The sequence below is a fragment of the Pelodiscus sinensis genome, chromosome 1 (assembly GCF_052426305.1).
Source record: "Pelodiscus sinensis isolate ZL-2025 chromosome 1, ASM5242630v1, whole genome shotgun sequence".
NCBI classification, from domain to species: domain Eukaryota; kingdom Metazoa; phylum Chordata; order Testudines; family Trionychidae; genus Pelodiscus; species Pelodiscus sinensis.
Genome location: NC_143052.1, coordinates 74,084,840 through 74,108,907, shown reverse-complemented (window position 1 = coordinate 74,108,907; position 24,068 = coordinate 74,084,840). Strand labels below are relative to the sequence as shown.

General features: G+C 38.9%; 1 protein-coding gene across 6 annotated transcripts in view; it reads left to right on the top strand.

Moving 5' to 3' along the window:
- Window positions 1-24,068, top strand: part of PPFIA2 (PPFI scaffold protein A2) — a 601,388-nt gene that overhangs the window by 261,597 nt on the left and 315,723 nt on the right. For 4 of the 6 annotated variants that reach the window (XM_075932507.2, XM_089780129.1, XM_089780128.1 and 1 more), the window contains exon 3: window positions 13,050-13,112. The exons of the other annotated variants lie outside the window; for them this stretch is intronic. In XM_075932507.2, the coding sequence (XP_075788622.1) occupies window positions 13,050-13,112 (63 nt within the window). The remainder of the gene's footprint in view (window positions 1-13,049; window positions 13,113-24,068) is intronic. 6 annotated transcript variants of the gene reach the window in all.

Sequence of the window (24,068 nt, the reverse complement as noted above, 5' to 3'; positions counted from 1 at the left end):
TGTTTGGTTTAATGATATAACAACAGAAATCAAAGTATGCACAGAACCAGCTGACAATTACAGATAAGATACCTCTCACAAAGGCAACTTTGGTATACTAAGGTCAGTCAGTAGGAAGCTATAGCAATGTAAATCACTTGATTCAGTGAATGAAGGTTATTTCTGATCTTTTGTGCACGTAATAATAAAACCCACCAAAGTATCAGACTGCTTCAAATTTGGATTATAGCATTATTGTCAACAAAATATAGATAATATTTCATTCATTAGATTGTATCAGTGATATAGTGGGCCAAATTCTGTCTTCAGATATATTTGTGCCTCTCCTTTAAAATGTAAGAGATTGATGTGAGTGTGTGCATTTTTTTTAATGGGAGCAGAATTTGCACTTAGTCATTTCTGTGTTGAACTCCATGGCTAGGACCAGAATTTGGACCACTCTACAAGTTCCATGGCCAAATAAAATTGGGAAACACTGCTTTACTCTGTCACCAGACTTCATCTGTTACGTACGTCAGGTCACATTGGCAGCTATTCTACAGACACTGACACGTGCCTTTACCTTTAAGCCTGCAAGTACTCCCATTTACTCTACTTTACAGTGGGACTACTCTCCAGTTTAAAGTTAAGCATGTACATATGAAGGGCTCTACCAAATTCACAGCCATTAAAAACATGTCTGTGAAATCTGGGATTTTGTGTGCTTTCATGGAATCATAGAACCATAGAGCTGAAAGAGACCTCAGGAGGTCATCAAGTCCAGCCCCCTTCTCTAGACAGGACCAATCCCAACTAGATCAACCCAGCCAGGGCTTTGTCAAGCCGAGACTTAAACACCTCTAGGGATGGAGACTCCAATACTTCCCCAGGTAACCCATTGCAGTGTTTCACCACTCTCCATGCTTTTACCCTATAGTAGGCATATTTCACAGGGGAGATCAATGTTTCTTATATTGGGGGGTCCTGGGACAAAAGGGAGTTGGGGAGATCACAACATTATTTTAGATGGGTTGTGGTATTGCCACCTTTCTGTGATGCTTTCAGATCAGGGCAGCTGGAGAGGGGCAGCTGTTAACTGGGCACCCAGCTCTGAAGGCACTGTCCTGCCAGCAGCAGAGAAGGAAGTGTGGCAAAACCATACCAGGCCACACTTGCTTCAGAACTGAGTGGCCAGAGAGTGGTGGCTTCTGATTCACACCTCAGCTCTGCAGGTAGCAGCACAGAAGTACTGGAAGCAAAACCATAACATGCCATCCTTTCTTTTGTGCTGCTGCTGGTGGCAGCTCTGCCTTCAGAGCTAGACACCAGGCTGACAGCTTCCCAGCTCCGAAGGCAGTGCTGCCACCAGCATAGAAGAAGGGCAGAAGTACCGCAAGCTCCTCCCCAATAACTTTTGATCCCCCAATAACTCCTTTGAATCAGGATCCTTAAAATTACAACTCTGTGAAATTTCAGATTTAAATAGCTGAAATCATTAAATTTGAGTTTTTAAATATCTTATCACTATGAAATTGACCAAAAATGGACAGGGAATTTGGTAGGACACTATATAAAACTGGTAACTGAACTCTGAATTTCAGTTGCCCACCTGGGGATCCATTTGTGTAGGTTTTTTGTTTAGTTTTTAAACTCTTCAGGGAAGGGGCTTTCCCATTGGTTTATGTGAACTCTATAATTTGAACATAGACATGGCTATCAAAATTATAAATGGACTCTGTATTGGTATCTGAATATCACATCAGTATTTGAGATGCCACACTGTGTAGTAACTGGTAGATGCTGATATTTTATTACTGAAATTAGTATATTAGGAATATCACAGGTTTCTGCTAAATCTATAGGGGTAAGTCTACACGACAAAGTTAATTCGAACTAACAAACGTTAGTTCGAATTAACTTTGATAGGTGCTACACTAGCGCTCCGGTAGTTCAAACTTAATTCGAACTAGAGGAGCGTTTAATTCGAACTAGGTAAACCTCATTGTACGAGGATTAACGCCTAGTTCGAATTAACTAGTTCGAATTAAGGGCTGTGCAGCCACTTCATTCAAACTAGTGGGAGGCTAGCCCTCCCCAGCTTTCCCTGGTGGCCACTCTGGGCACCACCAGGGAAACTCTTCTGCCCCTCTCCCGGCCCTGGAGCCCTTAAAGGGGCACGGGCTGGCTACGGTGCCTGTGCCAGATGCAAGCCTGCCAGCACCCAGCCAGCAGACCCTGCACCTGGCATGGCTCGAGCCAGCCACCCGCTGCCACCCAGCCCTCTGCCTCTTCCCGGGACCAGGCTGGCGGCTCCCGGGAGCCTGCCCAGGACCGCAAGAGGCGGGCGCCCGCCTGGTCTAGTGCAGACATTGTGGACCTCATCCACGACCTCCGACCTAGGCACAGGAAAGTGGCCGTCTAGGGCAGGAGAGCTGCCAGCCTGGCCACCCAGGAGCAGGTTTGCATGAAAATCAAGGTGGTCCACTGAGACCTCCGACCCTGAGCCCTGAACTTAGAATGGCCGTACTGGGTCAGACCAAAGGTCCATGTAGCCCAGTAGCATATCTGTCAACAGCGGCCAACAGTAGGTACCCTGGAGGGGATGGACCGAAGACCATGACTAAGCCATTTGTCTCATGCCATCCATCTCCAGCCTTCCACAAACAGAGGCCAGGGACACCATTTCTACCCCCTGGCTAATACCACTCCATAGACCCAACCTCCATGACTTTATCTCACTTATCTTTAAACTCTGTTCTAGTTCTAGCCTTCACAGCCTCCTGCAGCAAGGAGTTCCACAGGTTGACTATTTGCTTTGTGAAGAAGAACTTTCTGTTATTAGTTTGAAGCCTGCTACCCATTCATTTCATTTGGTGTCCTCTAGTCCTTCTATTATGGGAACTAATGAAGAACTTTTCTTATGCACCCTCTCCACACCACTCATGATTTTATAGACCTCTATCATATCCCCCCTCAGTCTCCTCTTTTCTAAGCTGAAAAGTCCCAGTCTCTTTAGCCTCTCTTCATATGGGACCTGTTCCAAACCCCTGATCATTGTAGTTGCCCTCCCCTCTCCCACCCTCTCTCTTCCCCTCTCCCACCTCCTTTTCCCAGTCTCCCCAGAGGTTAATCCCCCCCCACTCCGAGTTTTGTTAAATAAAGAGAGTTTCTATTTTTGAACACACGTGACCTTTATTTTGTACATCAGGAAGGGGGGCTAGGGAGGGGTAAGTGGAAGGAGGTGAGGGAGGAATGGGGTATGAGCCCCCGATGGGGAGATTGGGGTGGCTCTGCAGGCTCCTTGGGATGGAAGCTCTCCTGCAGCTCCCCAATTAACCCCCCTCCCCGGATGGCAGCCTGCGGCAAGTGCAGCCGGGCTGATGGCCGAGTGCTGTGATGTGCTGAGTGTGGGCACTCAGGGCACTCCAAGCCAGGACTGCTTTGCTGTCCCTCATTGAGTTAGAAAAGCGAGCGGGGAACCCCTGAAAACTGTCTGTCCGGGGTGGGGGTCGGGTCTCTTTAAGCACAGCCCTCGGCTAGCCTGAGACAGCAGCTCCACGCTCTAAGTCCTAACCTGATGCCCTGCCGGCACTGCTTCCGGCCAGCCTTAACCTCGGTTCAGGGTCCACTCAATGTGGACATGCTAGTTCGAATTAGCAAAATGCTAATTTGAACTAGTTTTTAGATCTAGATGCACTAGTTCAAATTAGCTTAGTTCGAATTAACTAATTCAAATTAAGTTAGTTCGAATTAGTGCTGTAGTGTGGACATACCCTATGGAAGCATGGGATAGCCCAGGTGCAAACTTACTTCTGTTATTAATTTAAAAAACAACAAATAGTTTATTAGCACCGTAAAGACTTACAAAACATATAAATGGTATCATGAGCTTTTGTGAGTACAACCCACTACTTCAGATGAATGGAGTATTAAAAGTCCAGTTCCAAAATAAATAGGGGATGGGGAGGGGAGAAGAAAGGGGGAAAATAGTAGTTAATTAGTGTTCATGTTACATGAAGCTGGTAGAGAAGGTGCAAATTGTTCTTAAGTACCCATTGTTTGGTTTTTTAAGTCATTAGGATGTGGAAGGTAGTATGCTAGCCAGGTATACTCATTGTTTTGCATTATATTCTGCTTTATTATATTCAGCAGTAATGTCAGGAAAAGGACTTGGTAAGGGGAGGAAATACAAATAAGGTACAAGGGAAAACTCATACTGAATGTGCATTATACGTGATCATGTCAACGTAACCTGTTAGAAAAGTGGCATCCCAGAGCAGCAAAGGTAGAGAGGCAGACCTTGGAATGGGCCAGAATAATAGCCACTGGTGAAGATGAGGAAGGTGATGGGAATAAGGAAGATAACTACTAATATTTCAAGTTGTTCTGCAAGGGATGGTGAGAGTACGGATGCTCAGATATACTTTGCGTTATTTCTATCTGCCTGCCTGAGTTAGTGTGATTTCACAAAATTGTTCATATATTAGTTATATGTAAATAGAAACTCCTTTTTATCTATAGTGTGAGTGTTGCTCCTGTGCACAGTGGGGCTCCTAGCCTTAGAATACTTGTTACAATTATCTGACTGGTTTTGATCTTGAGACAAGAACCTTTTAATCCTCAAAGGTGATAGATGGGTATCTTTAGATCAGGTTACAGTGGCCTTCAGTTAAAGAATAATCTATATAATATCTTTGTATCTAGTCAATGATTTACTTTATACGAATGTCTTGAGTTAATTTGTATGTGTCTGCACATATGTGTAGATATATATACATATAGGGTACGTCTAAACTACATGGCTCCGTTGACGAAGCCATGTAGATTTGTTTGTTCGGCAAAGGGAAATGAAGCCGCGATTTAAATAATCGCAGCTTCATTTACATTTAAATGGCTTCCCTGCTCTGCCGATCAGCTGTTTGTTGGCAGATCGGGGCGGTCTGGACGCTCCCCTGTCGACATGAAAGTCATTTATCGACCTCCATGGTAAACCTCATCCTACGAGGCATAACGGGGAGGTCGATAAAGGGCTTTCAGGTCGGTGCAGGAGCGTCCAGACTAGCACGCTGAGCCGACAAACAGCTAATCAGCTGTTTGTCGGCTCAGCGTGGCAGCCATTTAAATTTAAATGAAGCCGCGATTATTTAAATCACGGCTTCATTTCCCTCTGCTGATCAGCCTAATCTACATGGCTCCATGGACGGAGCCATGTAGCTTAGATACACCCATATATATTCTATCACACAGACTTACATACATTTTTTTCTCATCACAGACACATTTAAAAACCAAAGACCTCGGATCTGTGGCTTAACAGACCCCATTAAGCACAAATCAATTTTGTGCATACAATGTCATTTGTAGGCCTAAGGGTATGTCCTCAGTGCTGTGTAAGCCTGGGCTCAGGCTCAAGCCCAGCTCTTTTGCTTTCTGACTATACTCAGTTCTGTCTGACGTAGGCCATCAAGGTTGGGGGGGGGGGGGGAGTTTTCCAAGCCTGAGTCACACTGGGTTTTGGGACCAAACTCCATCATTTTGCTGTGTGGGGAAGTATCTTGGGCCTGGTCCCAACAAGAAGTCCCTGGCCAAGCACACAGCTATCAGAGTCACAGGATCACAAGCAGATTTTGGTAGATCTCTGGTGAAAGGAAAACATTCACATTCAGTAAAAATGCCAGGTGTGTCCATGTGTGCTAGGAAATAGCAAAGAAGCTGGCAGTGTGGGGGATTCACCAGACTGCTGACAACTGTCAGGAAAAGATGACTCATCTCAAGAGCAACTCTTATAAAACCAGGGCTGAGAACTGCATCTCTAGGAACCTGCCATATGCGTGCCTCTTTTATGAAGAGTTTGACTGGGTGCTGGGTACTGTGTCAAGGGCTGAGTCACCAGTGGTTAATGTCAACCTGGACAGCCTGTTGTTAACCTGCTGACCGCTGAGGCTGTAGTATCAGGCTGGAGAGGATCCTGCAGACACTAGATCAAGCAAGTGAAGTATCTCTGGTGCTCACACCAGTCCTTGAGCAGGATTTGCTGCCAGAGCACATCCTGTTCAATGTGTGTATTTTGTACTTTGTTTTATTACTGGCTTGGTTGGAAGTTTATTACTAGTACTTGAGTGTACTCCTGGCAACTTGCCTAGTAATGCTTTAATGTTTATTTTGTAAAAAGCCTTGGTCACAAATAAAGGGTTCTAATTTATATGAAACTTTATTAAGACAGTTTTTAATTTTTATTAAGGAAGTAACAAACCGCATCATATCATACTGTGTGTATATTGCATAATAAAAGTGTAAACACAGCTAGAATGGGTTCCCACCCTCCCCCAACACAGTTTCTCACTGCATCTGTTTGCATCAGTCCATAATGGAAAATCACAGTTCTTGCTACACAGTCACCGCCCTTCACCCTTATTTCATAAGTAATGATCTCATTGATAATTAAAAATCACGACAATCTCCCTCATTTCATAAACAGTCATGTCATTCATAATTAAAATCCCCCATTCATTCTGTACAGTGACAGGGCCTCATTTAGTGTTAACATTGCTGTACGAGCACATTCATAAGCATTCTATTCTCCTTCATCCATTGATCTATGTAAGTCCCTAATGTGGGAGCACAGAGCATCCCTGATTTGTGTTACCAGCTGTGACAGGTGCACTTTCTGGCTGAGTGTACCTGTTCAGCAATGCATTACTGTCATGCAGGGCCAAATTGGCTCACCTTTGGGGTCAAAGATTATAAGGAGCATAGTAAGCTACAATAATGCGGACCGCGTTGATGATACTGAAATATACAAATGTGTTTTGTATTAGCACCCAGAGGATTTCTATCTGTCAAACACATATTCAGCCTCCATTTGGCACCTACCTAGAGAGTAATTAAAACTACTTCCAGGGTCTGTGAGATGAGGTTTCGGTTTCATAAGCTCAGGCCAAAGGAGGGGGTCCCGTATAATAAAAGTGGGGACAGTAGTTCCATTTGCGACTGTGAATACTTTCCTGGCCTGATCATGAAGGCTAGACACTTGAGTAGCAGAAAATCATGATATATTACATTTTTTTTCAGCGCAGCCCACACTGGCATCCAGAAATCAGCTTCTGTAATCCGGGGATTTCATTGCATTATATGCACTCTTCTGTTTCTTAAGGAGGGCAGTGGTCCTTAGAAACATCTTTCTCTCAAAACCAGCAGTTACTTCTGGATATTTTTCATTCCCACCACCTTTGGATAAATCACATTCCTGATTGCCCTAGAAACCGCCACTACCAGTTTACTCTTTGTTAATCTGTTTAGTAATGGAAAGTCAACTATGGACATGTAGCAGTCTGCAGTAGCCAACTTTTAGATGGTTATAGCAACTCACTTCTGGATCTGCAAGGCTGCCCTCTTGCATGTGTTGTCATGCTGGAGGGTTGGAGCAAATTAGAATGTAGCTTTCTTCATGTGAAAGTTCTGAAGCCTTATGAAGGGTGAATCAATGACTACAGCAAGAGTCATGAGCAGCACCAGCTACTTCAAGTCCGCCATGTCTGTTGTATTATCCTCCTTCTCTGGCAGGATGTGTTGGCATGCTGCAATAATTTCCTGAAATGTGAGATTAGCAAGCAAGTTTTCCACATTGCAGCACAAAGAAAGAGCTAGATTGGATACAGGTGGGGAAGCCACTAGAAAGCATGGTTTGACTTGGGTTGCATAAATCAAGATAAACACCTAAGCACAGCTTTAAGACCTAGGCTCAGAAATTCGAAACCTAGGATGAATATTCAAGATGGGCATACAAACCTGGGCTTGTAAACACTGAGTTAGTGGGTTTGCGTCCCACTGACCTTGGTTTTGCATTGCAATATAGACGACGCTAAGAGGCAGTCAGCCAAATGTTAACGTGTGTGGTGGGACTGCGGAACAAGGACTTTTCCCCAGACCTGTGCATGTATCAGTTTGCCTTTTCTGTTAACCCAAAGATCTGTTGAAGATTGATGTCTTTATGAGTTTGATTATGTTTCAGTTAAGCTTAAATTCGTGCTTAAATTCGACACTTTACGCCTGAGTCTGAATAAGGAATCTAATTATCTTACCCATTACAAAGATAGCTTCCCCAATTATCACCTCTAATATCATTAGCTCACAGACATTTACCCCCCCATCCCCCTTCTGTTCTGAAATTTGATTTGTCCTTTTCATAGGTATTCATTTTTTTTAAATTGTATCCTTTGGTATATATGGTTGTGACAATTTTCTTCCACTATTTGATCAGAGGAAGTGGGTCTGGCCCACGAAAGCTCATCACCTAATAAACCATCTTGTTAGTCTTTAAAGTGCTACATAGTCCTGTATTTTGTTTCAGCTAAACCAGACTAACACGGCTACATTTCTATCACTATTCTACATTTGAAATAATAATCTCCGAAATAACTATTTTGAAATAAATTTAATCCCCCAGGAAAGCAGGAGTACATATTTTGAAACAACCAGCCTGTTATTTTGAAATAACGGGCTTCATAGTGTGGATGCCCTGCTTATTATTTTGAAATAAAGGGGGTTGTTTTGAAATAACACCCTACTGTAGACCAGGACTTATTTACTAAAACTCTTGCCAGGAAACATCAGGTCCCTGTTTGTTGGAGATTTTCAACAGAGCATTTTAACAACTGATTGGTAGGTTCTGAATTCCTAAGTCCTCAAATTTCTTTGACACCCTTTAGTATAGATTTATTAAAGACTCTACAGTGGTTTCATTGATCTACTAAGCTATTAGGTGTGTGAATTGATTCTTTTAGAACCGTCAGCAGACTTTGATGCTACTGAGCGTGAAAACTGCCTTTTTTGCGGCTAGAGATTGGAGCATCTGAATTTGAATGAGTCCATACCTTCCTTTAGTGCAGGACCTTGAATTAGTACTGTATGATAACTTATATTGTAAGTAGGATCAGAAACTTTTATTCTGTCACCATTCCTTCAATAGAGAGAGGGGAGACAGAGAGAGTAAACTGCGTTAGGTTTGGAGCCACCAATATAGTATATGACGGTGGTCCCAAACGTGGTGCCTGCGGGTGCTATTGCACCCGCCGGGCCATTTATGTGTGCCTGCCAAGTGATCGGGGCCAGCCCTGACCCCAGGCGCACTGTGCATGGGCGGAACCAGCCCCTGGGCACATTGGCGGCGCCGGGCCCTGGCATGCAGCACATGGTCAGTGCTGGCCCTGGGCGCGCGGCTGTTAGGCGGCCCTACCCCTGGGTGTGCGGCGTGAAGTCTGTACTGGCCCCGGCCCCAGGCATGTGGCGTATGGGCAGTGTCGGCCCAGGCATGTGGCACATGGGTGGCACCGGCCCCAGACGCGCAGCACATGGGCGGCCCCGCCCCCAGGTGAGCGGCGCAAGGGCTGTGCCGGCCTCAGGCTTGCAGCGTATGGGCGGCGCCGACCTGGGCGCATGGCATAGGGGCAGCACCGGCCCCAGGCGCGCAGCACATGGGTGGCCCCATCACTGGGCGTGTGGCGCATGGGTGGTGCCAGCTCCTGGGCATGTGGCACAGGCGCCGGTTCCGGGCACGCAGCATATGAGCAGTGGTGGTCCCATCCCTGGGCGCGCAGGACATGGGCTGTTCCGGCCTAGGTGCATGGCATAAGGGCAGCCCCACCCCTGGGCGTGCAGCACAGTTGCGGAGCCAGCCCCGGGAGTGTGGCGCATGGGTGGCGCCAGCTCCGGGCACGCAGCCTATGGGTGGCCTCGCCCCCAGGCGCGTGTGTGGCCCCATCCCCAGGTACCCGGCATGTGAGCAGCCCCGCCCTCAGGCACCCGGCAGCCCCCAAAGGTTGGGGACCACTGGTATATGATGATATTCCTCTCTGTTTCATATAAGCTGAATAACGTGGGTGTTCTACTTTCCTAGTATCAGACAGACATAGCGGCTGGAATGAAAACACAGATAAAAGTGTAGTGGGGGAAAAAAACAGGAAATTGTGCAAGGACTAGTTATCACCTCACGCAACAATCCTTCTGTTTGTTTCTGTAGTTTGTGATTTAGGGGACGTAGGTTTTTTTGGTATTCCAGATTGCAGCATTACCCAGGAACATTTATTTTTACACTAACTCTTATGTAGCAGGTTTGAAAGCACTCTTATCTGATAAGCTAAGTAGAATCATCCATGCCATTTGTTGCCTCAGACCTGTTCTGTGTACTGCACTCTACTATATCTGGTAGCCATCTGATAATCCCAATATCTGTATGCATTGGGACTTCATCTCTGAAATCACTTCTCCAAAGTGAACCTGTTGTTCTTTTTGGCATTTTGCAATGGCTGTGCATTTATTGCTTTCTCAGAAGACAGGTCAAGGTGTAATAGAGTTCAATTGTAACAGAAAATATTGTGAATATTAACTATAATAGGTCCTGTTAAGTTCTTGCTACAGTATTAAATATATGGTAAAAAGATTTTATCAGCCTGAGTTTGGTATGGCTGTATTATTTCTGAAATCCATAAATATATTATTCAGGGTATCTCAAATGATAGCCAGCAAAACTTTTATGCCACATCAATATATATTGTGTAGATTCCATTCATTTTACAGGAAAAAATCCAAAATATATTAGAGTTTTTTTAAAAAATGTATCAGATTTATTTTTCATTTCTTTCCTCCTAAACTTTGGCATTTTAATTACTATGCCCAAGAAGTTAGTCTATAAAGTGCTACCAGACCAGTTTTTGTTTTTTAAGGAATAGAAGTGATTGCCTTATTGCATTGAAAAATCAGCAATCACTTTTTTCAATCATGTGAAGTTTCCCATTCTATCCCCCAAAAGATCCCAAGATTTTAAATCTTAAACCTACCAGTGGTTAGAATTGACTATAGTTCCCCCACACAATGTGTTTTGGGATATAAAATCCATATTTGGGAAGGGAAAAATGGAAAAAGAAATTTTTAAAGACTCTTTAAAACAAATGTATCTGAACCTCATCAGAGGTTAGATCTATCAGAATTTTGCATCCCAGAGGTGATAGCTTAGTGGCCAAAGGGCAAGTGCAGCAGTCAAAAGTGTGGTAAAGCCAGTTATGTATAAGGTATCACCATCATGAAAATAGAGCATATATAAATAATGATATAGACTAAATACTTACATTCACATTATATATACACTCTCTCAGGTTCAATATTTTCAATAATGGTATTTTTGTTTATTTTTAATATTTATATGTAAACTGAAAATAATTTTAAAATATGAATTGGACTATTTTTAGTTAAGCTCTGTAAATGGTGATATTATATAAAGTATGCATTCATTGTTAAAATTGTATATTTCCTATGTTGAGATACTGATATTTAAAACCCATATCGTACTAATAGAATATAAGTTGCTTTTCTTTTAAAATTCCAGAATAATGGCTTTGTTAAAGAACCATCTACACGTTATCTGTGAATTGATTGTGAACTTGTTATGCACAGACATATTCTTGTTGAATGAAGCTAATCTATATTTAAGAATTCTGTAAATTTCTAAACAAAAACTAACCAACCAAACTAAAAGACATTTGACCAAAGCATTGTAAACATTTATTGGAATAATATGTCATTTGGAAAAGAAACCATAAATAACAAGAATCTGAAGAATGGAAATTTCATTCGAGTAAACCATGTTCTTTTCATTCTGTATGAATAGGTTTTGTTTGTTTGGAGTTCCAAGATTTATATGTTGTTTCCATCAATAGCATAATCTTTTTAAAGGATTAAAGAAACCGAGACATCTTTTAGGTCTTTAGAAAGTATTACAAAGCACATTTGAAGTGTGTTGATAATGGGTGAAGATGCAGAAAAGCATAACCTGTGAATGTTATTAAAACAAATTGGATCTGTGGACATTCCTGGTTACTGCTATACCATGTTATAATAAAGTATGAATTCAATTCCTCATTCCAGAAATAACAAAATACAGTATTTATAAAACTAATGTTGGCATATAGTGCAGTTGTATCTTTCATGCTTTGTTATGAAATAGATAAATACTGTAGCATGAAAATATTGACATTTTTATATGATAAATATTGATTTAATTAAGATAGGTCAGTATTTACTGCACAAGATAATGAATGTCAATCCATGTATACATGAAATCATTATACAGTGTGTATTGTTACACATACAGTCAAAGTTTTAAGGAGAAATATTTGGAACTATCTACTTTATGACCATGCTTTCTCAATGTATAATTGTTTCTTTTTTAAATTAACTTTTGGTACTGATGAAACCAGACATTTAAAACCATGAACGATTTATTTCCTCTGATGTATGTATTAAGGTTTGAAGAAATGTCATCCAATTAGACTGCCATTCAGAGTTTCTTTGAAAAAAATATTTTATGCATCAGCTACTGCTGAAAGAGAAACATATGGTGGTGAAAAATAGTCACAGGATGACCATTAATTCTCAAGATATTCTTTATATATTTCATATCTTCAAGATTTCAAATAGTTTTATCTACACAGAAAGTTAAAAACTGTAAGACCCCATTGCTGAGATCATTCAAGGCAATAGAAAGGTGTGAGAGAAAATGCTAAATTTCTTGATGGGAAGAAGAAATTCTAATTAATTAAATAATTAACCTTCATTTTGTCAGAAAAAAAAATTACAAAGTCAGAGAATGTGTTTTAATTTTGGGGAAGATATCCTGTATTCGTCAGCTATGGGAAATAGGCTGAAAATCTGGCTTTAATTGGAAACTCAGTTTATCCTTAATGATACAGCTGTGACTGGTACCTCCATAATTAAGTGTTTAACACTGCGTCAGACTTCTGTGTTCACTCGTATGGACATAAATAATGGAAACTTGCTGACTCATCATAAGACTGCTTTTAGCCAGCCATGAGTCAATATTTTCACACTGTATGTAATAATACTTTTGATTTTTTTTGCAAGTTTGAATTGAACCAGATAAATATTGTATTCAGTTATCTTGTGTGAATGAACATTAAGAATATTCATGTGTTTAGCATGGCATAATTTGAATTTATCGTAACGCTTCAAAATATTCTGTTCAATTGAGTGGACTCTCTGTTGCCCCCTTTTTTCAGATGACGGTTGCTGCTGGTACGAGCATTGAGAATAACATTCAAAGGACCATATCCTGCCCTAATGTATGTTCCACATATCTTGGATTTTTGTGTAATTTCAATGCAAAACCTCATTATGTGAATTTGATATTTTTGCCATCCACAAGAATTTCATGCATCTCAGGGGTCACCACATATTATACTACAAGTGGAAGTTTCAGCCTATCAAAATGATGAATTACTATCTCTTTTTCCTGTATGATTTGACATCTCAGCTAGATAAAGACTAGGATGATACAGTCACAGCTCCTTCCAAGTTTACCTTTTTTTCTCTCCTAGCTCAATGCTCTTGTCAATTGAAATCAATTAAACAGCAATAAGCAAGATGAGAAAAGTAAGATGAGGGCACATTTATTCTGCTTTACATTGTTCTGTATTGGACTTGAAAGATATCACATACCAAATTTGGAAGGAAACTTTATTTCCACTGTATATTGTGACTGAAAATGAAGGTGAGGGAGGAGTCACTAGTGACAGAAGGATAAAATAATATATTTATCTTTTGTTAAAAAGAAAATATTGATTCACTTGTAGTATAATAGCTCATTTTTCATTTCCAGTAAACCTGTTCTACAGATGGGAACTTAGTGGCCCAAAGCCTGCCCTCTGGTACACAGAACATTCATGGGAATTGAGCACATACTCAAAGAGCAGACTTATGTATTGAATTCATTGTATATTAAGGATTAGTTTCTCTCGATAAAGATGATCACATTTTTGTGGAAAAGTTTGGTGATCCCCTAAAAAGTCAAGACTTCTTATTGGAAAAAATGTAATCCAGATAAACATGATATAGTTAGACCACACGGCTAATTAAGCATCAAATGATTGTTATTACTATGTTTCATATTGTCAAGGTGAAACAGAAGAGAGGATACTGAGCCATTTCTTGATATCCCCACCCCAATCTCTCAAAGAATAAACACATGCATACACATTAGGTAATGGATGGTAAAAACAAGATATACAAAACAAGGCTATTCCAGCAATTCACCTACTTCATACAATGAAGGCAGAGTAACCATGAGTCTAGAGAATTTTTTTTTATTTCTGATGGTCTTTTCCCTTTAGGAATCTGACACTCCTTTTTTGTCACAGAACAAAATTATATTTTGTTATATACCAAATGACCACAGACAAAATTATATTTATTACCTCAAATATTTATTTCTTAGAATGTTGGAAGATTCCTTCTATCTAGACATAGCAAAATAATATCTCATATATCCCATTTGGTAAACACATAAAAATTATCTTTTAGCACTTGATCCTGAAAACTCTTACGCATTTGAGCAACATCATGCACGTGAACAATCACTGAACTCCATGGGAATTTTCACATAAGGAAAGATACTCAAATGCATATATATTTTCAGAACTAGGGACAAAGTTATCCAATTATTTATCTAGTACCAGATATGCAACCATATCAAAAATACAGTCTACATATCGTAGTTTATTGGAGATCATGATAAGGTTTTGACCAGTTCTTCACCTCAGATAGCTAAAAAAATTAGAATAAAAATAATATCACTTTAATTGACAACTAAGATGCATATGTGTGTTTATACTATGCCTGCTGTGTGGCAGAAAACCATCAATGTTTCACTGTGTTTGTTGTAGGAAAAGCACATGGCTGTGAATTGTATTTCCTTTTGGTCTACCCTAACTCTGTGATTGATTCTCTCAGTATCCACAGAATTATAAAAGTAAAGTTTCCATTTAATTTCTTAGTTAAGCTAGTAAAAGCTATTTCTTTTGTTAGCTATTCAAAAACTGAATTGAGTAGTCATCACTTCATCAAATATAAGTATTTTAGTGAAATTATAGAGCATCCTTCCTGTAGCTTGTCAGTTAGGCATTCAGTTTAACACAAAAAAAACCCATAACTTGTTTCTTAATCAGTCAAGGATAAACTTGAGCTATCAATTTGATCTTTCCAAAACAAACATCAAACTTTCCAGATGATGATCTTCACCTAAAATATGCTGATGTGCCCATGGGCAAAACTTCACACTCATCCTCTGTAGCAGAAATAGCCTTAGTACCTGGAACTCTTTGAAACAAAAGAGAAATTAAACACTATGCTAACAATTTGCTAACCGTGATGCCTGGTCACCAAAAAACTTGACAAAACTGATATCACCCAAATCTGCTCACATGCGCTCAATAATGCATTTGGGAAACACATTATCAACATGTCTCCATTATGAAGAGCAGCCATTTACTATAATTGTGTCCTAGGAAAGAGTTTGTTTTTAATTTGCCCTTCATCTTTAGATTTTTTCTAATATACTTTAATATTAAAATTTATAACAGAACTCATCTTACATCTGAGTTAATTATCATATATCAATTGGTTTGTATTTTCTAGTATTTTACTAATTTTTCAAAGACTGGCCAGCTTGTTGAGGCTGTCCTTTTCACAACTTCTGTTGGTTTGATGCTTCCTGGTTATCTTTATCTAGGCACTGTACTAATTTATCTTCAATTACACACTTGGTCAATTTCCTCAGACTGATTTAGGTTCACTGGTCTGTAATTCTTGTGGTCAGTGTGCATTCCTCTTCTGGAGATTTTCATTCTGTGAATAATTTTCCAGTGAGGAACAGGTTCGTTGGATTTTTCCTCCTTGTTATTATCTCTATTTCACTCTTCCTTGAGAAGTTTTGGATGAGTTTCTTCTAATTCTTCTGATTTACTGCACTAAAGATTTTCAAATTTCTTCATAAGTTCCTCCAGGGAAGCTTAAGATTTTAGAACTTATATTTTTTTAAAAATGCTTGCACCTCTTAAAAAAAAAAGCCCACAGATACATGAATACAAAAGGATATAGGCAACATTTGAACATCTCTCAGGTTGAAATGATCCAGAACAAGGAGGAAATTTTGAAGCTAGCACAAGTCTCTCCAAAGAAAGCTTAGACCACAATTTTGTTTTGAAAGGACTTGGTTTGGGATAAATAGTCTCCTTGGGTGAATGTAATACGCTACTAAGGGGGATTATAAAATTAGATCCAGCCCCAATTCTGAGTCTTTTTTGCTGCTCAATTCAAGTCAAACACTTTCCATATCTCTGTCCCATACACAGAAGGTTACCTAACCATTGGCACTTACTTTCTACCAATATTAGCTTGGGGTGAATATAAACTGGAGAAGGACAAGATCTGCAATGCATATTGTCAACCTCTAACAATTCAGTTTCCTGATAATTAGGAAATGTGTCATGCATCAATGTTGTAAAAGTAATGTTTTTATACTTATTTATGAGCTATATGTCACTACCTTTCATATAATGATAGATTGTTCTTTTCCTGATGTTAGAAGAAGTTTTCAGTGAAAATATCAGCCATATAATTTGTATTGCATTTAACTGCAAGTCCAAACCCAGTAAGACTAGGAAATATTAAGCATTCCATATTATATATTAATTTTTGATTTATGAGTGCTGACCCTAGCTTTGGGTATCTGGTATCTTTTCATATAGTCATAGGACTACATTATTCTGGAATTCTGTCTCATTTCTTCTAAATTCTATGGATAGACACATTTCCTCTAAGCAGAATTGAAGACTCTGCATGAGTGCTTTAATGTTTTTGTTTGTTTTCTACCAAACAATGCCCTACCAAAACTTCCAAGTACCTTGAGAAGATGGTGATTCAGCATGTTAATGCAGTCCTGGGGGAATTCTGCAATTTTACTGTCTCTCCAAGTGCAACAATTGCAGATTTCCCTTAGGACTATTAATTAATTAAATATATTTGTCCAGAGCTTATATTCTTGGTAAAACAGAGTTATCGTATATTTTACTTTATTTCTGACCCGTAACCTGAGATTTAAAAAAATAAATAAAGGTGGGATAAAATATGTGGATAGGATAGGTTAAGGATTATAAAACTGCACAAAAACACACTTACGTTACATCTACACAGCAACATTATTTTGCAATAACTAGCATTATTTAGAAATAACTTAGTCTGCATCTACACAGCAGTCAGTTATTTCATTTCTGTAACTGCTCCGACTCCTGTAACCCTCATTGAACGAGGAGGAAGGGAAGTCAGATGAAGAGTACTCTATTTTGAAATAAGTGCTGTGTAGACAGACACTCCCAATTTTGAAATAAGCTATTTCAAAATAAGCTACGCAGTTGACGTAGTTCAATTTGCTGTAGCTTATTTTGAGTTAAGCCCTGCTGTGTAGATGCACCCTTAGAGATTACACTGCTTACTGTGGACAGTGCACATAATATACTAAGTTTTCTAATATAAATATGTAAATAGAACTCTACCTGAGTATTCTGTTGCTGTAACAAAGATAAGAGGATATTTTAAATATAAAAGGTACATTTACCTAAATAACAGTAATATATGGCAAGCTTAACATAAAACTGAAAATTATAAAGGAACATTGCAGATTGTTCACACTTCAAGTGCTCAGAAATGATGTTTCATATCATGGTGAAGTAACCAACTGTGCACTCACACAATAGATCAAATCTAATTTTTATGCAATTGTCTCTGTCTTCCATTACAGACCTCAATTTACCTTTTGTCTCCGAATGTCACTGTTCTTTCTTATTACTGTAAATAATTTGCATCAGAAAAGTTGAATCAATGAATTGATATTATAGACAGGAATAAAGTGCTCTTTATAGCTTATTCATTTCCATTCAATCAGTACTGTATTGAACACCTATATGGTAGAAAAAATGTCATGATTCTTTCACATGATAGGCCTTGAAGGCCTTGTTATTTATTTTTGCAAGAACAGTGTGCTAGCATTTCTATCTGGCTAAAGCCCAGTTTGAGTTCACCATTACATTACATTGCATTTTGTCTAACTAAAATTCATCTCTGCTTTCATTTGCATTCAGAATTCTTCCATACGGAATTAAAGTTGGTTGTTCAAAAGTTTTTGCCTTTGAGGATGAATTTCCACGATGGGTACACAAATGTGAATGTAGGTGCATGTGTGTGTGCACGCACACATGTGTGTATTAGGGCTGTCCATTAATCCCAGTTAATTTAGGCAATTAACTCAAAAATTTAATAGTGATTAATCACACTGTTCAACAATAGAACACCAACTGACATTTATTATTTATTTTGATGTTTATCTATTCAGATCTATTTCTTGTTCTCCAATGTCTAAAACAAACAAGTTTGTTTATATTGATGGGAAATACTGCTGCTTGCTTCTTATTTACAGTGTCATCAGGAAGTGAGAAAAACAAAGCCCTTTTTTAACCAGCAATGCAAGGTATTTACATGCCAGATATGCTAAATATTTATACTCCCCTTTGTGCTTCAGCCACCATTCCAGAGGACCATGCTTCCATGCTGATGGCACTCATTAAAAATAACATTAATTAAATGTATGTCTGAATTACTTGGAATAGGATTGTATGTCTCCTGCTCTGCTTTACCGGCATTCTGCCATATAGCAGACATGAATGATGAGACAACACATGTTCATTTTAAGAATACTTTTACAGCAGATTTGACAAAATGCAAAGAAGGTACCAATGTGAGATTTATAAAAATAGCTATAGCATTTGACCCAAGGTTTAAGAATCTGAAGGGCCATCCTAAATCTGAGAGGGACTTTAGTCTTAGAAGAGCAACACTCTCCAAAGCTGAAACTACAGAATCCAAACCTCTTCCCCCCCACCCAAAAATAATAAAATAAAATAAAATTAAAATAAAATAAAATAAAAAATCAAGCTTTGGTTAGTGGCATCTGATTAGGATGATGAAAATGATCATTCGACAATATGCATTGCTTTGGATTATTATCAAACAGAACCTGTCATCAGCATGCATACATGTCCACTAAAATGGTGGTTGAGGCATGAAGGGACATATGAATCTATTGCACATCTGGCACGTAAATATCTTGCAACAAATACAACAGTGCCACATGATTGGCCGTTCTCGTGTTCAGGTGACATTGTAACCAGAAGTAGACAGCATTATCTCTTGCAAATTGTAACCAAACTTGTTTGTTTGAGTGATTGGCTGAATGAGTAGTAATACTCAGAGAACTTGTAAACTGGGACAGGAGACACCTACAGATAGGGTATGTCTACACTACCCTCCTAGTTCGAACTAGGAGGGTAATGTATGCATACCGCACTTGCTAATGAAGCCCGGGATTTGAATTTCCCGGGCTTCATTAGCATAAGCGGGGAGCCGCCATTTTTAAATCCCCGCTGCTTCGAACCCCGTGTAGCGCGGCTACACGGGGCTCGAACTAGGTAGTTCGGACTAGGGTGCCTATTCCGAACTACCGGTACACCTCGTTTCACGAGGAGTACCGGTAGTTCGGAATAGGACCCTAGTCCGAACTACCTAGTTCGAGCCCCGTGTAGCCGCGCTACACGGGGTTCGAAGCAGCGGGGATTTAAAAATGGCGGCTCCCCGCTTATGCTAATGAAGCCCGGGAAATTCAAATCCCGGGCTTCATTAGCAAGTGCGGTATGCATACATTACCCCGCTAGTTCGAACTAGCGGGGTAGTGTAGACATACCCATAGTGATTCAGTAAATCACTGTGTATAAACATTGTATAGTTGCCAAGAGTTGTGTGTGCTTGGATAAATGTATGCCTTTTAAATGATTACTGATAAATATACAATGCCATTGACATTGAACAGTCTATTCTACTTCTCAGACTAACATCTATATGGTTATTCATATGATAGGGCAACAGTATGATTTTAGTAGTAAGAGCAAGCTGAGAATTAGAGATCCAGGTTCTATTTCAGATGGAGTTATTAATCTATTGTGGGACCTTGAGACTTTGCAAATAGGAATAATAATACTTATTTTTATCTCTAATATTCTCAAATAAAAAAGCTATATTGGTACAAAGTATTAATTTTGGTGTCTTTGTGTTAAAAGCAATTTTTTCTAACTTCAGAAATAATCAACTACTACATTGTGAAATGGTTGAGAAGTGTGCCAAACAATATTAATAATTATTATATTTCTTTGCTTAGTGAGAATTTTGATAACTCATTCCAGTTCTCTTTTTTTTTTCAAATACAAACATGTTCTCATTTTCTCCAAAGAATATTTTATAAGAACAGCAGTTAGAAATGAAACCACAAAACTATCAAGAATAATATATAACAGATTATCCATATTTTGTTTTATCTGGAGGAGTTTCCTCAGCAATTTATTATAAAACTCATATTTTATAACAACTGGACGAGGAATACAGGTTCACATACCAGCATGGTAGGTCAGTTCCTTTTCAGGTAGATACATTTAGTAGTATTCAGTGAAGTCTGTCTTATTCCTTTGGATCATGTCTACACTAGGCGATTATTTCAAATTTACTCAGTTCAGCTTCTGGGGCACCTGATTTTACAAATTCAAAGTTCTGTGTCCTCCTTCACGGAAGAATCAAATGCAGTCCGGAGTAGCGCATCTACTTTAATGGAGCCTGCCTTGGACTCAGAGCCCTGAGAAACACTCTGGGGAGCTGCGGGAGGTCTCCCAGAGGCCAATTAGTTCAAATTAGCAGCACTGGAGCATCTACACTAACGTTATTTCGGACTTACAAATTCAGGAATAATGTTACTCCTTGTGAAAAGCAGGACTCCAGAGTTCAAATTCCATTGCCCCTTATTCCAGAATAACAGGCTTGGTGGTGTGGACGTATCACTTAGAAAATCAGCCTTGCAGGGCTAATTTCAGATTAGGGTCCTAGTGTAGACCAGGCTCTGGAAATGAAAGCCATAGTACAAGTCTGTAATAAAGTAGCAAACTCTTCTTATGCTCCTGAGCATATGTTCTTCCTTGCATCCTTAAAAATTCCTAGCTGTCCCATAGGCAATCTTATTGTATTGTATATTGGTTTGTGAAACACTTTGGGAAGATTATAATGAGAGAAAGAGTGAGCAAGTTGCTTTGGCAAAATTCTGGCACCTCCAGATATAGTAGCACTAGCTTTTCATTGATAAGATGGCTAATTTACTACTTGTGTTTCCTTCATTTATTTTTCTGGACCAAATCTGCATGGTTTATGTGCAATCCCCACTAACATCTGCAAGGCTGCTTCTGTGAATAAAGTGAGCTGAACTTGAGCCAAGATATATTTAAAATTATTTTTTAAAGTATTTTGAAGGACTTGAAGTTCTAAATTTGGCAGGAAATAGATAGGAATGTATCTATGATGATGGTTAGAGTGAAAATAAATGATACTGTAAACAAGTAAAATAATGAGCTCTATCTAACTGATAGTGGAAAGCTGTAGGTGGTCTTGGTTAAGAGAACAAAGTACTTCTATATTTATCTCTGAGCAGGGTTACATGATTGTATGAAGGGCTTACAATGACATTGCTCATAAAAACCTCTGCAAGATCAGCTTAGTACATATTGTTAACAAATATACACAGTTCTGTTCATCCCTGATTAGTTGCTTTCCTTTTTTCTGGTTCAGCTTAATTGGCAGAGATTTCAGTTTTCTGACTTCAAAATATCACAGTTGCATTCATAGGAAAGTCACATTCACAGTGTAAAAATAAGTGTGAATATGTAAACAACATTAACCAGAAAAAGATAAGAAGGATGCAGAGACTATGACAGAACTCCTATTATTTATAATTTTGTAGAATATTTTAAGTGTGTGGAGTTCTGTATTGGACTATCCAATATATTCTTGAATATTGGGGAATTTGTGTTTTTTGCCATTTTAGTACAAACATTAGCTGTTTCTTAATATATGCAATGAAACAAATAGGAGTTTAAAGTGTATTTCCAGACAGTATAGAAAAAAATTATCTATACTGAGAGATAGGTTTGGAAGTTGTTTAGGGAAAGTGAGCAGAAAGACTTTTGAAATAGAGCAGGTAGCAAAAATGGAAGATGTTTCCTAATCTGCAGCTTTGTTTTAGGAAGGTATGTGTGTTATGCTGCAAAACCGAATATTATAAACCAGAGGCACTGAGACCACTGAGAAGGGGGATTGAAGGCTGCTAAACAGCTTTAGGCCACATCCCCACTTGCTGTGCTGGAGATCAAACTTCTGGCATTTGATTTAGCGGGTCTAGGAAGAACCCACTAAACTGAACATTGAGGGTACCCCAAATTGGCACTGATACTTTAATTCCTTGTGAGGAGTAAGAAAAGCCAATAGGAGCGTTTGCTCTTGTCAACCTCCCACTTTGGAGACCACACCATGCTCAGCATAAGATATGTCGACTCCAGTGTGCCATAAGCCACTGGCCTTAGCTAAGAGCCAGTGGGCTTTTATCTCATCCCCACCTACTGATGTCCCATGTCTGTTGGCTTCACAATATTTTTTGCCTTTCCAAGTTTTGTCAGCTAGTTGACTAGATTAAAGGCTTTCTTGCAGTGTTCGAACTATTGCAGGAAGGCTCCATTGTCTGGCACAGATGAGCATGATTGGGCTAGTTTCCCAGGCATTTCTGCGATACGTGATTTATAACCCTATTCCCCCCTTCCAACATGATGCCTGAAAGGGTTGAGAGGCAGGTGATTTATCTAAGCCAGAGGTGACACAGACCACTTAGACCTTCCATTAAACTTAAAATGTGGTTTTCACCATCAGAGAATCAGAAAGCAGGATTAACAGGGGACAGATTTGGTCTTATGTATGTAATTATTTATTGGAAAAAATATATAAAAATCAATTTATCCTAACGAAACTTTGAATAAATTAATCAATAATTAATATAATACATAATCTCTCACACACATACTTTGAGTGCATGCATATGATGTATTTGTCTCACACACACACTAAATATAAACCATATTTTTCATCTCTAGAGTAAACTTCACCAAAAATAAGAGTGCTCCATTTCCTTTAGTATATTGCCAAATCCAATACAAAAAAAAAGTTATTTTGTGTGATGGTGAATCATGTGATAGTATCATGTGATATTATCTGGAAAACCTTTGAACTACTTGTACCAATGGCATCTCAGGAAGATTCTTGGAAAGTAATAGTTCTTTTACTAGTATTATCTAAAGTACACTATTTTTGAGATCAGGTATTGAAGACCAACAGAGAAGAGTATAAGCTACAGTAAATCCTTATAAATATGATTGTACTACAAAAGATTACTGTTATTCTAGAAGCTATCATTTTATATTTTGCCATTTTAATGGAAAATAGGAATAATTATTAGGATACATCTGTGAGTTTTGTTGTACAGTTAGTTGTATCAATGTGTGAGTCTTTGTTGTGGGAAAAAACAATGAAAAGAAATCCTAAGAATCCTTGAACTTCTAATACAAAATATAAAGAGTACGCAGCCAGCAAATGGAATGACATTGGAGCCATTTGTATGTTTCTTTACTATTAAAATATAAATCAGTATTTCCAAAATGTAGCATGGAACATTACTAATTTGTCTACATACCAAAATTATTTCTTTCCAGATTATTTAGTGTGATAGATTTGATTTTTTAAAAAGATACTCCTTAAAAGGATTGTTCCAACACTTACGCTAATGTCTGGTGGGTAAGTGGGCTAGTTAATCACACTGTAATGGAAATGTTTTTAACTACTGACAAAGGCAGTCATTGACTTTATGATAGATATATTTGTATGCAGAATAACACTTGTAAGCAGGGTTCCTTTCCTAACTCTCTAGCAAAGCTACATCCTTCTTTTTGGGTTGTATTCCAATATTTGTAATCAGATAACACAACATTCATCTAGTTCTTTGTGCTGATAATTGCAGAATTGAAATCAGATTGAAAGGCAACTCATAATTTGGTATCATGCATCTACCAGTAGTTTTACTAATCAGTTGAAAAAAATGAAAATGTGGTGTTGCATGTTTATCTTTTTTTATGCAGAAGTTAAGATGACTGCTCTGTAATTTCCTGGGTTGTCCGTATTTCCTTTTTTATATATAGGCAGGTTTAGTTCTGTTATTGACTAGCAATTATAAGTTTATTCCTGGCAACTTCTAAGAGGGACCAACTCCAAAAGCAGTG